The following is a 20,786-nucleotide window of genomic DNA, read 5'->3' on the forward strand; positions in this document are numbered from 1 at the left end:
TCAACCTATGCAACATAATATGCGTGAAATACGAGAGGACACATACAACTACCGTGTTTTTATGAACTGGTGTCACTAACAACGGCTATCCTGGCTAGTTGCATGTGTCCTCTTGTGCCGGGATGTTTCTGCTTTACATGCTCCAACATGCACGTTGTGCTCCCATGAAAGACATGTTCCACCCTGCATGTATGCATAGCAATGCTCTGCTAGTTTGACTTCGTTTGCACCCCAACATTCTCGTAGTAATATGAGATCAAACGACTACTCGACAACAGATATATTTGGCAAACAGAATGTCAACGATAATGTCGACAAATCATTTCAGCCCTAACTTGTAGCAGTAATGCCCAACATAATGCTTTTTAACACAGGATGATGATGATTATGATGATGAACAGACATTGACTGTTGCCACAGAGCGGGATGCACAGAGGCCTACATGTATGGCAGCTACTGGTAGTTCTCTCCCCATGTACTTTAATTTACAGTCTTATGTGGAATTGTCCGTTTTTTATGTACACTGAAGTGAAGAGAATAATGAATGGAAAACAAATCGCACATTCTGATCCTTTTGAACAGAGCATGGATGGGCATTGCGAGGAGGGGGGGGGGTCCATCAGCCTGCAGAGCTGCACACAGTGATATGTTCATTTAATGGCAGGTGAATTCTGCATTTAGAACTGTGGAATTTAATGTGATCTAATGTATTCCCAGTTACCAGTAAAGAAGTTGTACAAACTGCATCTCATGAAGCAAGTGCCAAAAACTAATCAAGAGATGGTGTACTTAGGGCAGAAGATTAGGAAGGCTGATCTTGAAATGTATTTGCTGGAACACGAGTTACAGGTGGGTGCATGGTTACAGGTGAATAGTGTTAATTGTAGGAACAATATATAAATACTCATTGTTGGATTTCTGTTTGTTTTCAAGTCTCTTATTGTCACATGCACAGAACAACGCAAAGTCAGACTGGGCACTGAAATTCTGAGGCAAAGACAATGCAAAGCAACCTGGCATAACATAACATATAAGTACTCTGAATATAGATTACACCTATGATAAGCAAAAATATAATAAACCTCCTAACCGCCCTGCTTCAGGACAAGCTCTCCCAGCTGAACGTGGCCGACTCCACCTGCAGGTGGATCACAGACTTCCTGTCTGTCAGGAAGCAGTGCGTTAAGCTGGGAACACAAGTCTCTGACTCCTGGTCCATCAGCACCGGACCTCCTCAGGGCTGCGTCCTTTCTCTTCGCTCTTCTGCCTGTACACCAACAGCTGCACCTCCAGTCATCCGTCCGTCAAACTCCTGGGGCCTCATGTATAAAGGATTGCGCAGCTTTCATACCAGAAGATGGCGTACGGCCTAAACTCGAAAAGTACTTACGCACAGAAATATTCACGTATAAAACCGGTCGTACGCCAGGTCCTGCGCACCTTTGCTTTATAAATCACAATCAACGTGAGATTGACCGCACGTGAACGAGCCACTGACCCCGCGTTGCCTCCTCCCATAAATGAATATGCAGATGGACTATAAATGCGCTCCTGAGGTCATGTCTTTGTCTGAATCACCGTACTTCTTCGAATAAACGCCGTCCTCGAATAAACGCTGCACCAAAAATGAACGTTAAACGCCGCAACATTTATTCGAAGAAATACGGTGACTTTGAGATTGAGGTTCTGACAACAGAGGTGGAGGCGAGAAAATGTGTCCTGTTTGTTGGCCTGTCATCAGGTATTAGCGACAAAAGAAAGTCGGCAGAGTGGAAAACTGTCAGTATTTAAGCCCTTTCTTGTTTTTAACCTGTAGCACTTTGAGATTTAGCTAAATGTAAAGTGCATTACAAATAAAATTATTATTATTATAGGGCCATAAATGCTGTGGGTTCAGAGAACCGGACCATGGCAGAAATTAAGAAGAAATGGTCCGATATAAAACTTTAAATGAAGAAACGAGTGGTGGCGCATCGTAACAGCATGGCAGCTATAGGGTTAGCGTGACATGCATTTCCTGAGTGATTTTGTCGTTTGTTTGACACCCTCAAGTTTAACAGAAGTTATTAAGTGGTGGCGGATTAAACAGAAGGCTATAGCATTTCCCGTTTTGGGTTTTGGCATTTTGATGTGATCATCCACATTAATGATCAAACTTTTATTTTTATGTTTTTTGAATGGTCAACGTCATAAACGTAGTAGTGGAAACTTTATTTTGTAATGTTTGGTGAGTTTCGGCACTTTTCAGTTAGAATTCGCCATGTTACAGAGCCAGACAAGACTTTGCGTACGGTCCGCACATTCTCACGTCTGCTCAAAAGTTCTGTGACGGCCCGCACATTCTCACGTCAAGTAAATCTTTATACATCACAAAGTGTGCGTGAAAACCAGCGTACGCAAGTGTAGCGGGGTTTGCTCGTTTAAGATTAGCAATACTTAATTTATAATAAAGTATGTAGTTCTTGTGGGCACCACCTCTTATTGTTAAAGGGATAGAGGAAACCTTATTGAATAATATTTAAATAATAGCCTTCGTAATAATCAGTCTAATCTTGAGTCGTGAATTCTATGAAAGTAGAGCAGATCAGATAACGTGAGTGATACGCGAATATTATACACAATGATTTATTTAGGAGAATGTAATTATAATGAACAAATACCAGATAAGTTATGGGTTAGTCAGAGTAGTACAGTGGCTGGATGCAAATGAGGGCGAGCAACACAATGGCTGTGTAGAGCGCGTGTAAACGGGGGAGGGAGAGAGAGAGAGGGGTAGGCCTTTGGGAACAATGGACGAGCAAGGGCAACAAACTTAGCAAGGGTTAAGCTAACTCATTTGTAAAATACAATCAAACATCAACAATTTAATCACAACATGCCAATATGTCACAGGTAAGAAATATTGCAAATCGTAGTTACTTTTGTCGGTTTGAAGAAAGGTAGAGTCAATGGTTTCGTTATCGTCCAACGAAAATAGAACAACGGAATCTTTGGCCAAAGTTCCGGGCGCTCAGTGAATTTGCAGGTTGAGAGGAATAGTTTAGAAATGTAGCTAGCACTTCAGTTTAATCCTACGAACAAGCGGGGGTGATTGTACGTTTGGGGGTTTTATACTCCAAAGGAAAAGGGGGGGGTCCCCGTGAAGGTGACCTCTTTCATTGGTCAGTTTCCCCCCACCTGGGCGTCGTCCTGAGATCTGCCTAGGTGTGAAGTAGTTGTACCTTTTGAGTTCCGTTATTTCAACTGTCCATGGAATGCTCAAACTTCAGAATATAACAATACAACATTCGTAAATGGTTTTGTTAGTATGGTACATTCATTTTGATATCAGGATTGGCTGACTTAACTATACTTGAAGGGAAGTTATAATCAAACCTCAATTAAACAACGTTCTAAGTAAATGGGAAAAACACACATTATAACACATCAACTACTGTCATTGAAATAGTGTCCATGAGCCATGTAGTCCTTGAGAATATGTTTGTAAATCCTTTAAGAAAGTTATTCCTTGTAAATCCTTTGTTCTGATACTGTGGGCCGTGTGGCCTCTGTATCTGACCCCATGCTGGGTCAGAAGCTTTGAAGCTTCTCCTCTGGGAGAAGGACAAAGGGGGAAGACCCTTTCCTTGTCGGGGGTAGGAGAAGGTGTGATGGTACCGTGCTTTGTCTGTGGACTGTGCTACATATCCCCCTGCTGGCAACGTCCGATGATTCGACGTCGTCGGGCTGTTGGCACGTAAGAAGAGCAGAGAACAGACAAACACGACAGTACGATAGCACTTCTACTGGACACATTGGCATGAGTGGACTCTAAACAATGTAGGAATCAATGGGGCTAACTTGGGTCCTATTACTAAGTTTCTCTGGGCTAAGGTTCTATGCCTAAAAATGAAATGAAATAAAAGGAAAAAGGAAAGGGAAAGAAAGGAGAAAGATTAAAATAAAATAAAATGATAGGAGTGGAAGTGGACTTTATAGGTCAGGGGCTTGGGTAGGTTGTCTAGGGGGGGTCAGGTGTAAGGCGTGACTCGCCATGATGACGTGGTAGGAGGCTATACTACGTCTTAATTCCCGGTTGCGCCAGTAGAGGGCGTAGGCTAGGGAGGCAGTGATTGCCCATCCTGTCACGATGGCGCCAAATAGGAGTGTGTCAGACACGCTCCACGAGTGGGTTACAGATAGGTGTCTAGACCTTGGGTTGACAGGGGAAATTCTAAGGGAACCATCGGTTAGCTGTAGTTTGATAAGTTTAGTTCTGTCATAAAGTATTTGATCCTGGATGGTGTCACATATTTCAATAGGGTGATTAGCAAACGCATTGGGAATTTCAATTTCGGATTCGTATTGGTTTGAGGGCAGGTGGAATAATACCATTTCGTCAATGTGTAATATAGCATTTTCAGGAACTGTGATGATCATTGTTTGATTTAAGAGTTTGAGTGTAGTGAATGTGTCATGACGGTCGTAGGTCAATGTGGCATAGGCAGAGGGTGAGTTGACTAGCCAGCTTGTGCCTAGAATTTCTACTTGGGTGCTCGACATGTCTTCTTTTGCCATCACTTTAGCTTGGCAGTGTTCATTGTCTGAGAGAGGGATGATGCCACATAAGCGTTTGGCGTCGTTTCTGAGGAAAGGTTTCCCAGGACACATCCAGTGGATGTCTTTGGTCATCGTACACATTTGTAGATTGGGTGTCAAGTACAGGTTAGGGTTATCCTCTTGGTAGGCAACCGTTGGGGGGGTTTCAATTTTCACGTGTGTGTTGTTTTGCCAAAACCCCACGTTGAGTACAGATTTGAGTCGGTATACATTTGTTGTTTGTATAACAGGGATATTGAGAAGGAATGCTATTTCTCTTGTCTTTGGGTCGACATGGATAGGGATTGCGCTTCCGAGTGAGTATGCAAGTTGGACTTGTAAGGATTGGGCAGAGGTTTGCGTTGCAGACAGGAGTATTTTCTGAACTAATTCCAGAGAAACTAGGTAGGAGGGGATTCTGCCCATGGCTAGGTTGTCAACGGAAGAGCTAACTTCCCGAAGTAGGTCCTGCATTAGGGATTTGACTAGTTGGGCGTGGGCCACATCATGGTCGAGGGTGTGCAAGACCGAGTCTACAGCGGTGAGAGTGTGGTTCAGGATTACAGAGTGTGTGTTGACTAGGAGAATGGTATTATCCAATATGTTACCGACGTTCTGTAGGGCGTGTTGTTGAGCCACGATTCTGCTTTGGATCTCTGGCAACTCATCATTGAAGGCTTGCATTTGTTTCTTTAGGGACGATATGCTCACCGTATTAGCTATGGAGGTTCCCAGGGAGAACAGGGAGCCAAACACCGAGGCTGCGGTTAGTAGGCCCCCCAAGAAACGTTTGGGACGTTTTACTCCATGGAGTTGGGAACGAGTGACAGTAAACTTCTGTAGCTGTTGTAGCATGTGCACAGTGTCTATTTCTGCGTGGCGAACGGCTTCTTCAGACCATTGGTTTTCTAACCTTCCTGTGGGTCTAGTTTTAATGTGTTTCCGGTAGACGTCTGCTGGGTCTAGGCGTACGTAGATTCTTTGGGAATGTACTTGACAGCCTGTTATTAGGAGGCCAGGGGCTTCCTGGAGAGCAATGCCAGCCGGGGGTCCCGGCTCCAGCATCCTTAGTGGGTCAGCTGCGACGCTGGTCCCGAGGATTATTATCACACCCAGTAGTTTCATCCTATTTGAAAGGGATAGCAGTATTATTCTCCAGTAGTGTTGTGGGTTAGGGTTATTAGAAGTTATTTAGGGTGCGTGCATGTCATGCTGGTTTAGTGTTTGTGCAATGTTAGCAAACTCCTAGCCTATCTAATTGTTCCAGTTAGTAGGTAGAGTTGGGTCTGCTATTTTCTCGAGAGGAGTGTGCAATTTTATTTGATTGCAGTGGACCCATTTGAGGTGTAAGGTCTGTTGCCCTTTTTTTATTTTGATGCGATAGGCTACTGGCGAGAGTTTGTCTACAATCTCGTAGGGGCCTGACCAATTTGGGAGGAACTTCTTCGAGACTCCCACCGGTTTGGTGTAGTTGTAGTACCACACCTTGTCTCCCGTTTGGAGTTCTTTGTGGGATGCTTTAAGGTCGTAGAAGGCCTTCCTACCCTCCGCACTTTTCTCCAGGTTGTGTTGGGCAAACGCAAAGGTTTCTTTGAGGTGATTGCGTAGGTCTGTCACATATTGATGTGCAGTGTAGGCGGTGGCAACAGCGGCATCTCCTGGTTGGTATAGGAGTTGCAGGGGCAGTGTCATCTGTCTCCCTGTCATCATTTCAAAGGGTGTCACGCCTGTGGAGTGGTGGGGCGTGGCCCTGATGGCCATCAGGACCAGCGGGAGTTTGATATCCCAGTCCTTGTGGTTACAGGACACGTACTTCTTCAGGATGTTCACTATGGTTCTGTTGGCTCGCTCCACTTGTCCGGACGATTGGGGGTGGTATGGAATATGGAGTTTTGTTTGGATTCCGAGCATTCTCCATAGTTCTGTCATCACTGTTGCCGTGAAGTGTGTTCCTCTGTCGCTGTCAATTGACATCGGCAATCCGTAGCGACTGAAGACATGGTTGATCAGCAGGACGGCGGTGGTTTCTGCTGTATCGTTTGTGGCTGGGAGGCACTCTATCCATTTGGTGAAAGCACATGTCACCGTGAGAAGGTACTTGTGTCCTCTTGAGGACTTTGCCACTGGTCCAATCCAGTCGATTTGGATGTTCGACCAGGGGAATGTTATACCTTTCCTTTGTAATGGTGCTCGGTGAAGAGGTCTGGAAGGTTGGAACTGACAGCAGACCAGGCATCCTTTCACATAATCAGACACATCTTTTTCCATGTATGGCCAGTAGACAATGTGGCGGAGAGTGTCATAGGTGGTCGTGGCTCCTTGATGCCCCCCACAGGGTTCATCATGTGCATGGGCCATCATCACCCCCCTGTGTGCGGTGGGGACCACCCACCTGTGGGACGGGTACGCATCTGAGACATGTACCAGCAGGCCCTTTTCGATTCTGAGGTGATGTCTGTTATTGTAGAGGGTGTTCAGTTCCGCCGAGCTTGCCATTGCTTGAGCAGTAATTGGATATTCGTCTGGTTTCATCAGGAATAGGAGTATGGCGTTGGTCGCTGGGTCTTGTTGTTGTATTGACACTAGATCAGAGTCGTGAAGTGGGCTTGCGGGGTTGGTCGTAAGGGTAGCATTACTGTGGTTGGGAGTGATGTGTTTGTTTTTGCTTCGTGTGACAGCATGAACCTTTTGGGAGGCCATCGGTGGCAGCCATTCTTCTTTGAATTCCCATGGGGTGCCTGTGATGGCTCCTGCCTTGGCCAGTCTGTCGGCTTCATCGTTCCCGGACTTGTCTGGTCCTGGGACATGTGAGTGACCCTTCACTTTCTTCCAATATATCATCATGTTTTGTTCTGTGACGATTTTGTCGCACGCCAGGATCAGTTCTGGGTTCTTCACCTCTTTTCCGCGTGCATTCTTCATGTCGTTTTGCTTCCAGTGGGGCAGATGACATATGAAAGAGAGTCTGGCATAGTTGGAGTCACTGCAGATCACAAAGGTTTTTAGGTGGTTTTTAGCGGCTTGCTGAACCGTGATGAGGATTCCCGCTAGTTCTGCATATTGGCTGGTTTTGGTTCCCAGCTGGACCTGTTGGGTTTTGAGTTTGGGATCGTTTTCCCAGGTTATTCCCACTCCAGCTTGGACATGTTCTTCATGATGGAAGGAGCATCCATCAACGAAAGCTGTTGGTAAGCCATCGCAGGTGTTCTCATCGAAGTAGTGGTGATTTGATGGTGGTGACGGTGGTGCAGTGGTTATTGCTGGTGATTCCACGGAGGTGTCCTCATTTACACAATGTTGGCATGCAGCCAGGCCTTGGCCTAGGGGCATTTTGTTGTTTTGTCCATACTTGACTTCGACGTCATAGCCTTGGAAGGCCATCATCCAGGTGGCTATTCTGCTGTTGGAGACCCTTCCTTCACGTAGTCTTTGGCTGTTGAGGAAGGTGACCGGTTGGTGGCATGTTTCGATGATTATCTTCTGCCCTCCAACATAGTTCCGGAAATGCTCTACTGCCCACACCGTGGACAGCAGTGCTTTTTCGCAGTCTGAGAACTTGTCTTCCACAGTACTGAGATTCTTGCTTGCGTAAGCGACGATACGTTTGTCCTTATCATAGATTTGGTATAAACCTGCACTCATGCAGTGTTTAGAGAATCCAGCTTCCAAGTGGAACTCCTTGTCTTTGTTGGGGTAGGCCAGACATGGAGCAGTGCACAGCCGGTTCTTGAGTTCTGTCATCGCCTGGCTGTGCTGTTCACTCCAGTGGAAGTTTGTTTCTTTTTGGAGGAGTGAGTTTAGGGGTTTGGAGATGTCTGCATAATTTTCAATGAATTGCCTTGAGTAGTTGCAGATTCCTAGGAAGCTTCGTAGTTCTGATATGTCGGCAGGGGTTTTGATGTTCTGTATCGCCTCAATTCTGTTTGATTGGGGTTCGATCCCGTTGGGTCCTACTAGGAGGCCAACGTAGTTCACCTTTTTCCTCCCCCATTGTCCTTTTGACAGAGCAAGCTTCGCTCCTGCTTTGGAGAGTTGTGAGAGGACATGGTCAATTTTCTGGAGGTGATCTGACCACGACTGGCTTCGCATCAGAATGTCATCCACGTAGATTAGATTGCCTCTGGTGGCTGCGTCGGGCATTGCCTTGTGCAAGAAGATATTGAATTCTGCAGGTGAGTTGGAGTAGCCGAAGGGGCATCTGTTGAAGGTGAATTGGCGGTTCGCGAACGAGAAGGCCAGTTTGTGTTGGTCTCCTGGTGCTACCTTCATTGTCCAGAATCCGTTGGCGACATCTACTGTTGAGAAGTATTTTGCTTGAGAGATCTTGGCCAGTTCTTGGTCAAGGTGGGTCATTGGCCACCGTGACAACGGGACTTGCTTGTTGAGTTGTCGATAGTCAATGGTGAGCCTCCATTTTCCAGTAGGCTTGAGCACCGGCCACAGGGGGGCGTTGTAGGTGCTATTGCATTCTCTAATGATCTGTTTCTGTAACAGCGAGTCGATGATTTCTTGTACTGAGTCGTAAGCAGCCAGTGGGATTTTGTACTGTCGTACAAACGTTGGGGGTGCATTTGGGTCAGTGGGGATGCGAACAGTGTGGATGTCTGTTGCTCCACAGTCCAAGGAATCCTTGGAGAAGATTGCACTGTGCTTGTAGAACAGCTGTCTCAGCTGTTGTCTCTGTGTGTCCTCTTCCAAGGCATCAGCTTTTCCCAGTTGCTGTGTCACTTCTGTGTCGAAGCCCGGGTAGGGCTCTGGGAGTTCTGATTTGTCGGATGACTTTGGCTGGTCCGTTTTCTTCTGGGGCAGCGTCACTTCTGTGTCCGTGACTAGGGTGTGGACCACCATTTCATCTTCCTGGCTCAGGTCAACTCTACACACATGAGGATTGTGCGCCGTTTGGTGGAGAGTTATTGCAATGGCCTTCGTTGGGCTGGTGAAGATGGTGTCTTCATTTTGGGGTTGGCCGAGGCCAGCTGGTAGACGTCCTATCACTGGAATGGTCAGCTCAAAGTCATGGAATGAGCTGTCTATCAGTGTTCCCAGAGTCGTCTTGGCAGGCACTTCGATAGTGCCTTGTGTAAGGTTCTGTACCAGGAGGTATGATGATCTATTGTCCACCTCCAACAAGGGGTTGCCGTTGATTGACAAGCCTAAGTCGAAGAATTTGGGGTTTGGTTGGAAGAACGCTTGTTCGCTTTTCAGGTGTTGGCCTCTCTTTAGGTTTAGCCTGATCGGGACGTCTACTGTTCGAGCTGGTTGGAGTAGTTCAAATTCATTCACCACTTGACATGCTTGAGGGATTGTCTGTCCTGAGTCCATGTGGGTTGGGTTGAACTGGCAGTCATTTGGCTCTACCTTCGCCATGGACCAGATGGCATTGTTGATGGTGTCTAGTTGTGCTCCTAGTCTTACTAGGATGTCCGCTCCGAGGTAGACTTGATGAGGCAGGTCAGGGACCACTAGCATGTAGTGATTGAGCTGCTTGTGTCTGAGGGAGAGGGATGGTGCGCAGATTCCTATGGAAGTTGCCGTGGTTTGGGGCTTGGTCCCGAGCAGGAATCTGTAGGTCCCCTTCACGAGGTGGAGCTCGGAGGGGTGTTGGCTCATGGAGTCATAGAGTTCTTTGCTGATGGCTGACTTCTCTGACCAGAGGGCGATGACTACATCTTCAACTGTAGTGTTCCCTATTTGTATTCCTTCCTCCACTTTTGGGCAGAATACTTCCTGTTCAGAGGGTCGCAGGGCACACAGGAAAGTGTGTTTGCTTTTTAGCAGGTGGATTGGCGGCCATTCTTCTTTGAATTGCCCTCCTTGACTTTCGTATGGCAATGGGTTGGTGGTCTCATCCTGTTTTCGTTTGGAGCGGTGGGGACCACGTGCTGAGTTCTCTTCTGGGGAATGTGGTTCACTCGTAGGATGTCCCCCCCCCTCCACTGTGAAGAGTGAGTTGTTGGTTTCAGGATGTGGCAGTGGATGGGGTGCTTTGACGTGTGTCCACATCTGGTTGTGGCTGCAGTCTATGAGGGGTGCTAGTCTGTTGAGCAGGTCCTGTCCAATCAATAGTTTTTCCGTTTCGATTGGTGAGACGTGAATGGGGTGGATTAGAGACATCTCTCCGAAGGTTAGGTTTAGGTAGAGTGTTTCTTTGATTGGGGCTTTGTTTTGTGTGAAACTTGTGATGTTGAATTCACAAGGTTCACTTTTTATCCATTTTCCAGTCGACATTGCCAGGTCTTTTAGTTGGGCGGCCATGGTGGGTGCTATTAGGCAGATTTCTGCACCTGTGTCCAGCAGTCCTTCGCAGGGGACTACATCTTCAAGGGTGACTGACACATAGATCCGGTTTGCTCTCCCTTTCCTGGAGAGGTCTCCCAAAAATTTGTGTAACTGTGGTGCTTGCAGGGGTGTTGTTGGTTTTGGGGGACGTGTCCTTGTGGGTTTGTGTTGTTTCTGAATCGTTATTCCTTTTTCCCATCCAATGAGGAGCACCTGGGGTGAGTATTCAGTGTCGGGGCCTTCTAGTCATGCTGGCTTTGATGGATCTTTTTTGTTTGCTTCATCCAACTTCCTTAGTATGTCACTAATGTTTTTCTTCATGATGTCCATTTCCTCGTCACGTTTACTTCTTCTTTGTTGATACTGTTGGGGTTTGTCTCTTTTATAGTTGTCCTGGTGTCGTCCAGGGTTGTTGTGGTGTGGCCTGTCATATTCGTTTTGGTACTGTTTGGTTCTTGTTGAGTGGTCTCTTGTTTGGTGGCTGTGTTGCTTGTAGGCAGGTTTTGGATCCTGGGGTCTCTGGAGTTCTCTTCCTTCTAGTTGGAGGTGTGAATTTGATTCCACCACATGGACATTTGAGTCTTGGGATCGATTGTTGTTCGCCCATGATTTATATGCCATGTCCCTCAGCTGCAGAGACGTCATGGTTTCCTGGTTCGCGAAGGTCGTCATGAAGGGCTTTATGGATTGGGAGAGGTTGTTGATGAACACTGACTTGAACATGGGAGTTTCTTCTCCTCCGGGTTGGTTTTCTGTTGCGAAATAGGCTTTCCGGAGCCTCTCGTAGAATGTCTTTGGGTTTTCGTTGGCCTTTTGTTTTGTGTGCAGGGCGGTAGTGCAGCAGGCGCCTTTACTTTCTGAGTGCCAAGCCTTGAGGGTTCGGCAAGCCATGTCATAGCTGTGGCGTTCTCCAGCAGGTTGCCTGTCAAGCAGGGCTCTGATTGAGCTGGAAGAGGTGTTCTTCAACAGGTACAGCTTGTCCGCGTCTGTAGCTGTAGGCAGCCGTTCCAGGTTGTAGTTCAGTTGTTCTAGATACATCTCAATGGGCTGAGTGGGATTGTCCGGATCAAACCTTTCTATGTTCCTGCTAATTCTTGATAGCTGCTCTAGGGACACTGCTGATTGCAGTACATGCGATTTCCTTGCATTCTGTTGTTGGGCTGGGCTTGAGAGTTCCTCATCATCCCATCTGTTCGGGGCGGTGGTTTGACCGCGACGTTCAGGTTGGAATTGTTGCTCCATTTTCTGGTCATCCAGTCTTCTGCTCTGCTGCTCCACATCTTCTGTTCCCCTCGTTCTTCGTGGATTCGTGTCAGCTTGGTACAGAGATTGGCTGGGAGGGGATGTCTCCCTATATGGTCGTCTTGTTTCGTATTCTGAGTGGAGCGGTGCTTCAGGTGATTGCAGCTGTCTTGGGTTTTGGTTTCTTGAATGTCGATCTACTTCTCTGTCGTCTCTTCCCCACCTTCGGTTGGTGTTAGGGTCTTCTGTGGACTGGATTGTGGCGTTCGCCTTGTTCAGCTTACGAATGGTAGATAGCAGTTCAGTTCTTGTTTCCTGTAACTCCTCCTTCATTGTCTCCCTGTCAGCTGTGATGTGTGAGAGAACTTGGTCCAGGTGTTGGAATTTTGTGTAGAGAGTGTGCAATTCTTCTTTTTGGTGGTCGTAGTCTGCTACTTTTTCATTAGCTTCATCCAACATCTTAATAGTGTTTTCCATGAGGGCGGTTGAGTCCTTTTTGCTTTTCTGAACCCCCTGCATTTCTTCTTTTAGGTCTCCCAGTTCCGTAGCGAGTTCCTTGTTCTCCTGTTGAAGTGTTTCCCGGATATCTCGTTCAGTTTCTTTCGCCTTGAGGGCATCTTTGAGGGCATCTTTGAGGGTTATTTCCTTTTCCATTAGTTGTTGTCTAGCTCTATCCAGTTCTCCAGTCAGGTCACTGGTTTCTTGTTCCATTAGCTCCCGTCGGTCCTGTTCCTTTTCTTTTTCTTTGAGGGCATCTTTGAGGGCATCTTTGAGGGTTATTTCCTTTTCCATTAGCTGTGTCTTAGCTCTTTCCAGTTCAACAGCCAGGTTGCTGGTTTCCTGTTCCAATCGTTTCCTCTGCTCTTGTTCTCTTTGTGCCGCCTTGGTAGCATCCTCTCGATCTTGAAGAGCTTGTGCCCATTGTGTTTTGACATCTGCAATTGATAACCTGAGTTGTGCAGCATAGTTAAGACCGAGGCTGGATATGCATTTGATGGTTTGGGGTTTGTCCAATATTTGGCCCACATTTTGTGCGACAACTTCATGCGTCTTCTTGGTGATCTCTTCGAAAGGTAGTCCGGTCAGAGTTTCCACATATCCTGGGTTTTCTTTCCTGGATAGGTAGACCATCAGTTTCTCAGCTTCCGTGAGGTGAGACATGTTTGGTTCGGCTATTTTGTTATTAACACAACGCTATTGTGATAATGTTGATAGGCACTTTAGTTTTGTAGTGGTTCTCTTTTTGGCAGCAATATATATACTTTTCTTTTCCTTTTTTTTTTTGTTTACCAACTTAATATTAAAATTAAAATCAGAAGTTAATATTCAAAGATTAACAATCAAAAACTGAGATTAATATTCAGAAATTAAAATCAATATTAAAGTCACCATCCAGGATCAAAGATTCAGAAAATAAATAAAATTGTTTACCAAATTAATATTAAGGTTAAAATCAGAAGTTAATATTCAAAGATTAACAATCAAAAACTGAGATTAATATCCAGAAATTAAAATTAATATTAAAGTCACCACCCAGGATCAAAGATTAAAAAAAAAAAATGTTTATCAAATCAATACTAAAATTAAAATCAGAAGTTAATATTCAAAGATTAACAATCAAAAACTGAGATTAATATTCAGAAATTAAAATTAATATTGAAGTCACCTTCCAGGATCAAAGATTCAAACAAATTATTTATTCTTGTAGGCCTATATTAAATCTTAATTTCAGTAATCTTGTTATAGTATCTATAAACGATTAGAGAATTTAGATTGAGTAGCTGTTGATTTGTTTTAGCCTAAACTGGACTGAGAAAGTACAATGTATTTAAATACTATAGCACATTAAGTTAGCCGGTTTAGCTTGTAGAATCAAACAGATAATGAACTAAATTGTTGCTGCATCTATAATGTAGCTTTAAATTGGGCAAGGGTTTTACATTCACCTCGAATTGAATGCGAAACAGTGAAGCTTCTTTTCGAAAAGCTAGTTTATCAATTTCGGAATTGTTTTAACAATATTGTGGCAGTACAGGCTGCGTTGTTCGGCTACTTCCAAACAAAAGTCCTTTTGGACTGATCGCAGATAGAGTGGGCAAACTAAAAATAATACACTTTACGTTTAATTATTATTTAGCGATTGTTGTTAAAGTTGTATATTGATGAGGGATAAATAGGATTACAGTTCAGTATGGTCAACAACGCCGATATTCTGACAACTTCCACTTTTAAGTGCGCGGAATGAAAATCAAATTACAGGTCTTTGTTCACGAAAGGTAACTATTTCCGGTTAAGCAACAATAAAGGTCCTTAAATAAGCAGCTTCTCCTGTCTCAATAATTATTTTACTGTTACTTTACTGATTCTAGAGGTTGAGTGTTTACATTAATGTTGAATTACATGCAAAACAAAGTGAAGCTTTTTCCGAAAAGCTAAGTTAATCAATTTACCAATTGTTTAACAAGGTAGAAGCATATAGCTTAATGTAGAGAGCTGCGTAGTCTCCTTCAAAATCAAAGTCCTTTTGGACTGATCAATGTCTGTTATCTACCTCTAACTAGACAATGGCAACTTATCAGTTGCTTGGTTGATTTACTCAACCCAAATGGCCACACTACTATAATACACCTTTCCGAAGCGTGTATGGTACCAAAATAGTAGTGTTGTGACTCTATAAAAAGGATCTTATGCCTTCATGTAGAAGCGCTGCCTTTGTTTCACAAGATGAAATGAGACGGGTCGCAGTGTCACTGCGCACGCGCGTACCTCCGCTCAAGTCTAGCTTTTCCGAAGCTAGTTAGCTACACACAAATAGCCAATTGTTCACGACAAAGCCAATTCAATGAGTACACAGCACAGTATTCAAACAGTGTTTAAAACCGTAGCTATCTGGGGGAATAGTTAAATACAACGGAGCGTTAATTTAACCAAAAGGGTGGGAGGGTGGGTTTCAGACGGAAAATGTATCTCCGTTATAGATCGCTCATTTCAATCTGTTTCAAAGCCTGTCACGGGGCTCCAATATGTAGCGGGGTTTGCTCGTTTAAGATTAGCAATACTTAATTTATAATAAAGTATGTAGTTCTTGTGGGCACCACCTCTTATTGTTAAAGGGATAGAGGAAACCTTATTGAATAATATTTAAATAATAGCCTTCGTAATAATCAGTCTAATCTTGAGTCGTGAATTCTATGAAAGTAGAGCAGATCAGATAACGTGAGTGATACGCGAATATTATACACAATGATTTATTTAGGAGAATGTAATTATAATGAACAAATACCAGATAAGTTATGGGTTAGTCAGAGTAGTACAGTGGCTGGATGCAAATGAGGGCGAGCAACACAATGGCTGTGTAGAGCGCGTGTAAAGGGGGGAGGGAGAGAGAGAGAGGGGTAGGCCTTTGGGAACAATGGACGAGCAAGGGCAACAAACTTAGCAAGGGTTAAGCTAACTCATTTGTAAAATACAATCAAACATCAACAATTTAATCACAACATGCCAATATGTCACAGGTAAGAAATATTGCAAATCGTAGTTACTTTTGTCGGTTTGAAGAAAGGTAGAGTCAATGGTTTCGTTATCGTCCAACGAAAATAGAACAACGGAATCTTTGGCCAAAGTTCCGGGCGCTCAGTGAATTTGCAGGTTGAGAGGAATAGTTTAGAAATGTAGCTAGCACTTCAGTTTAATCCTACGAACAAGCGGGGGTGATTGTACGTTTGGGGGTTTTATACTCCAAAGGAAAAGGGGGGGGTCCCCGTGAAGGTGACCTCTTTCATTGGTCAGTTTCCCCCCACCTGGGCGTCGTCCTGAGATCTGCCTAGGTGTGAAGTAGTTGTACCTTTTGAGTTCCGTTATTTCAACTGTCCATGGAATGCTCAAACTTCAGAATATAACAATACAACATTCGTAAATGGTTTTGTTAGTATGGTACATTCATTTTGATATCAGGATTGGCTGACTTAACTATACTTGAAGGGAAGTTATAATCAAACCTCAATTAAACAACGTTCTAAGTAAATGGGAAAAACACACATTATAACACATCAACTACTGTCATTGAAATAGTGTCCATGAGCCATGTAGTCCTTGAGAATATGTTTGTAAATCCTTTAAGAAAGTTATTCCTTGTAAATCCTTTGTTCTGATACTGTGGGCCGTGTGGCCTCTGTATCTGACCCCATGCTGGGTCAGAAGCTTTGAAGCTTCTCCTCTGGGAGAAGGACAAAGGGGGAAGACCCTTTCCTTGTCGGGGGTAGGAGAAGGTGTGATGGTACCGTGCTTTGTCTGTGGACTGTGCTACACAAGCTTTTAATGCGTACGCAACGTTTATACATGAGGCCCCTGAAGTTTACGGACGACACCACCCTCATTGGGCTCATCTCTGGTGGAGATGAGTCGGACTACAGGTGGGAAGCTGACAACCTGGTGACCTGGTGTAGCCAGAACAACTTAGAGCTCAATGATCTTAACCCTTGTGCTGCCTTCGGGTCACATGACCCAAAGGTTCATAACGAACCATCGTTGTGTTTACCCAATTTTACCCAATACAAAAACAAATACAAATAATTTAATTTTAACCTTCGCAATGTGGGGGGTCTGAGACAGACCAACAGTTAAAAGAAAATGCTTAACTTTGTTTTTGTATGCAGTAAAGTTGTCGCAATACGACGGTGGGTCACAATGACTGATGGTTCAGAATGACCCGAAGATAACACAAGGGTTAAGACAGTGGAGATGGTTGTGGACTTTAGAAAGAATACAGCCCCACTCACCCCATCACCCTGTCCTGAGAACTGTGGTATTTATAAAATGGTCTGTTCCATTCTAGAATGCGAGATTGAGCTGTATGGAATTGTCTTTGTGATATTGTCTTATGTTTGTGTGTCGATGATGTTATGTTGATAACATTATTATGTTTACGTCATACGTCAAATAAACATTAACTCTGTACTTCACCTGACTTCAGCTTAAACAATTGATTATCTCAAAAACCGCCATGACAGTCCCCAAATCCAAAAGAGAGATGCAAACTAAGAATCTAGGATGTTTAACCCCCTGGCTTAAACCAGAGGTGACAAGTCTCGGTGGTATTCCTGGACTCAGATTCGAATTTCAACTCTCACATTAATAAAGTGATCAAAACAGTTTTCCTTCACCTCAGGAATATAGCGAAGGTACGACCATTCATAAACCAAAATGATGCACAGAAGCTAATTCATGCTTTTATATTCAGCCGGCTGGACTACTGTAACACACTTTTCGCTGGTCTTCCCCAAAAAAACACTGAAAGACTACAGCTCATTCAAAACTCTGCAGCTAGATTATTAACCAAAACTAAAAGGAGAAAACACATTAGTCCTGTCCTAGCTACTTTACACTGGCTCCCTGTTACCTTCAGAATTGACTTTAAGGTCCTTTTCCTCACATACAAAGCTCTCAACGGACAAGGACCTAGCTACATTTCTAACTCTCTTATTAACTACACACCAGTTAGAACACGGAGATCATCAAATGCAGGCCTATTAGAGGCCACCAGAAGCAGTCAGAAGAAGATTGGTGATGCGGCCTTTGTCAATTACGCCCCAAAACTATGGAACACATTACCCATAAATATTAGGGAAGCAAACACGCTAGACATTTTCAAAAGACAGCTTAAAACCTATCTTTTTACCAAAGCATGTCACTAATTTTATCTCAGAAGGGTTTTATTACTTTTATTTGTTGTATTGTTGTTTTTATTGATTGTTTGGATTCCCGCAAAGACTGCATCTTGTGCTTTGACTTGTATTATTGATTTTATTGATAGTTTTTGATTCCCACAAAGATTGCGGCCTGTGTTTTGTTACATGTTACTTATATTGGGAAACCACAAAGACTGTGGCTCGAGATACCGCAAAGACTGGCTTTTTTCACACCTGCCTAAACCTTTTGCACAGTACTGTATATATAAATGGGTATGTAGTGGGAAATCTTTGAATTGCTGCCACAGAGCACTTGATTAAATATTGTAAGCATGCATCACATGCAATTAACACTCTTCCAACCATAATTACAGGCTCTGGTCTACAATTTTCCTGCACTCCAGTGCTTGACTACTAATCCTAGAATATTGTATTTCACATTGATTTAGAATTTGGAAACAATGTGCTATATCTTTATAATATCCATTCACTTGTTGTTGACTAGGGATGGGCATTCGATTAAATTGTCTTCATCGATCGTCGGGAGAATTAACGATCGATTATCGATTAATCATTAATATTTTAATATTAAAATTAGTGGTGGGCATAGATTTTTTTTTTTAAATCTATATTAATATCACTGTAATCTTAGCGTTAATCTAGATTAATCTAGATTAAAATGGCTCATTTGAATTCCGCCGTAGGCATTCAGAATATGTGTGCTACCCAAATAATGACTAAAAGTAAGTCTTTGAGAATGGGTTTCTCAAGCCAGGTGGCGCATTAGACCAGGAGCTCATCTCCTGTTTCCAAAATGCATCACAAACTGCTTGAGAAAGCTGTTCTACTATGATAATTGGTGATTAAAATAAATTATGTTCAATAAGATGTACTTGTGTTTATTAACTGTTTATTAGATTAGTTAGCTTGGCTGATAGAGCTGTGCTGACGGGCTTGCCTCGGTTGCACTCAAACATCGTAGTTTGACGACGACGGCGCTACATCAGTGCTTGGCCCGGCATCTTCCGCTTTAGCTAAGGGATGCTTTGCGTTTATGTGGTATTTGAGACTGGATGAACTCCTACAGTAAACTAATTCCGCATAGCACAAGGTGCAAAAAACCTTAGTCTTGTCGAGGTTTCCATTGGGAAGCTTCTTTAAAAAAAAATCCCTGAAGCAAACCAGGCGGCTTCATAGCATCCATGTTAGCACGTCACGTTTGATGTGATAATTTCATACACAAGGCATACACACAGGTTCGAAGACTCGTTCTCGCCCCCTACAGTGCAATTCGGCTAGGTATACATCCACGCTAAAATATCAAGGTGAAAGTCATCATAGCTTGCGTAGTATAGACCCAGCTCCCAACCCAACTTTGAGAATAGATTAACGGCGATATTTTTTTTATCGCCGATAAGAGTCGCAGCGTTAACGCGCATTAACGCCGATAACGGCCCACCACTAATTAAAATTCCCTATTTATAGGCTATATTAAAATGCAGTGAATACTGCGTGTTTCCTCATTGAGATCTTTATTACAAGATGAACAACTCTTTCTGTACTCCTAAGCAGCGGAGCCGACAGCTAGAAGCCGGTGTTCAAACACAACTGACCTCGTTTTGTTTTTTTTTGACTGACAACTAACAATGAATTAGGCTAATTTACAAAGCTTCATAAAAACCTTCGCCCTCAACAATACTTAAGGGTAGAATATCCATCTCGATGAACTTGCAGATCCGTTGTGTAATTGTCTCTGCTCGTTGTGCATTGCAGCTCCTCCGTGCTAACACAGAGTTGATGCTCGGTTGAACTTGAGACCGAGAGCAGGATGCACCGCCACTAACCAGGGTGGTTGTACGTTTTTCAAGTGGTACATCATTTGAGTCGTGGAGGAGTTATTATTTATACTCAGCTTTGCAGTGTTGGCAATGAATAAAGTCATTTTTTACGTCAAAATTGTCCCACGGTACACTTCGCCGTGACCTCTTCATGTTTACTTTTGAAATACATGGAAACTCGCAGGTATACTGAGTAGGCCTGTGGCGTTTTTTTCAAACATTGCCTTTCTGTGGTAAAATGTTTAATTGCTGCCACATAGCGAAATCCATCACTTTCCTTCAATACTCACACTACGCAACAGAACATGCATTAGTTTTATCGATGAATATCGATGAAAATAATGTAATCGACGAAATTCTTAATGATCAATTAATCGATCGTCTATTAATTATGCCCATCCCTATTGTTGACCAAATTGAAGTCTCAAAGTTGAGGTCACTTGTGGTGTTGGCCTTAGCTAAATTATACAACTGTAGTTAAGGTCTTGTTGCGCGATTTAAAGTGAATAGTCTCTAATATTATTCTCAATCTAGTCAGGAGCCATCATGACGGTTTTGGCTGCAGTCTGTATCAAGATGCCAGAGGCCAAGCTTGGCATAATCTTTCTCCCCATGCTGTCTTTCACTGCAGGAAATGTAAGTGAATACTTAAGTTCCTCATTAAAACTCCATGACCCTTGAGATAAAACATGAATATAAATAATTAAGGCAACATGTGAGAGGAGTGTTTCTTGTCTCTGAACAATTGTCCACTGTTGTCAGGCATTGAAAGCAATTGTGGCAATGGACACAGCTGGAGTGCTTTTAGGATGGAGGTTCTTTGACCACGCTGCTCATTTAGGGGGAGCACTTTTTGGCATGTAAGGAACATCTTTTCCTGTCCATGTACTTGACAGTTACTCAAATCTGTACATATTTCTCATCTCTACCTTAATTTTTTTCCCTACAGTTGGTACATTATGTATGGCCATGAGCTAATATGGAAGAATCGGGAGCCCTTGGTGAAGATCTGGCATGACCTGCGGACCAAGGGTCCAGGAGGGGGAGCAAATGGAGGAGGCTCTCTATAGATTTAATTTGTATAGACTGGACCACAAACATCTGTTCACATTTACAGATGCATTTAATACATATAAAAGCCTTCCCTATCATATCCTCTTAA

The 20,786-nt window shown here is 43.7% G+C and overlaps 1 protein-coding gene across 3 annotated transcripts in view; it reads left to right on the forward strand.

Annotated features, from left to right (window-relative positions):
• The window catches only part of LOC134018191 (presenilin-associated rhomboid-like protein, mitochondrial), a 100,174-nt gene extending 79,388 nt beyond the window's left edge, over positions 1-20,786 (forward strand). For 2 of the 3 annotated variants that reach the window (XM_062458074.1, XM_062458073.1), the window contains 3 exons: positions 20,159-20,260; positions 20,387-20,484; positions 20,574-20,786. In XM_062458074.1, coding sequence (XP_062314058.1) covers positions 20,159-20,260; positions 20,387-20,484; positions 20,574-20,694 — 321 coding nt within the window. In that variant the 3' untranslated portion in view covers positions 20,695-20,786. The remainder of the gene's footprint in view (positions 1-20,158; positions 20,261-20,386; positions 20,485-20,573) is intronic. The other variant, XM_062458075.1, reaches the window with a different exon arrangement.

This window comes from Osmerus eperlanus, chromosome 4 (assembly GCF_963692335.1).
Source record: "Osmerus eperlanus chromosome 4, fOsmEpe2.1, whole genome shotgun sequence".
In the NCBI taxonomy this organism is placed as follows: Eukaryota; Metazoa; Chordata; class Actinopteri; order Osmeriformes; family Osmeridae; genus Osmerus; species Osmerus eperlanus.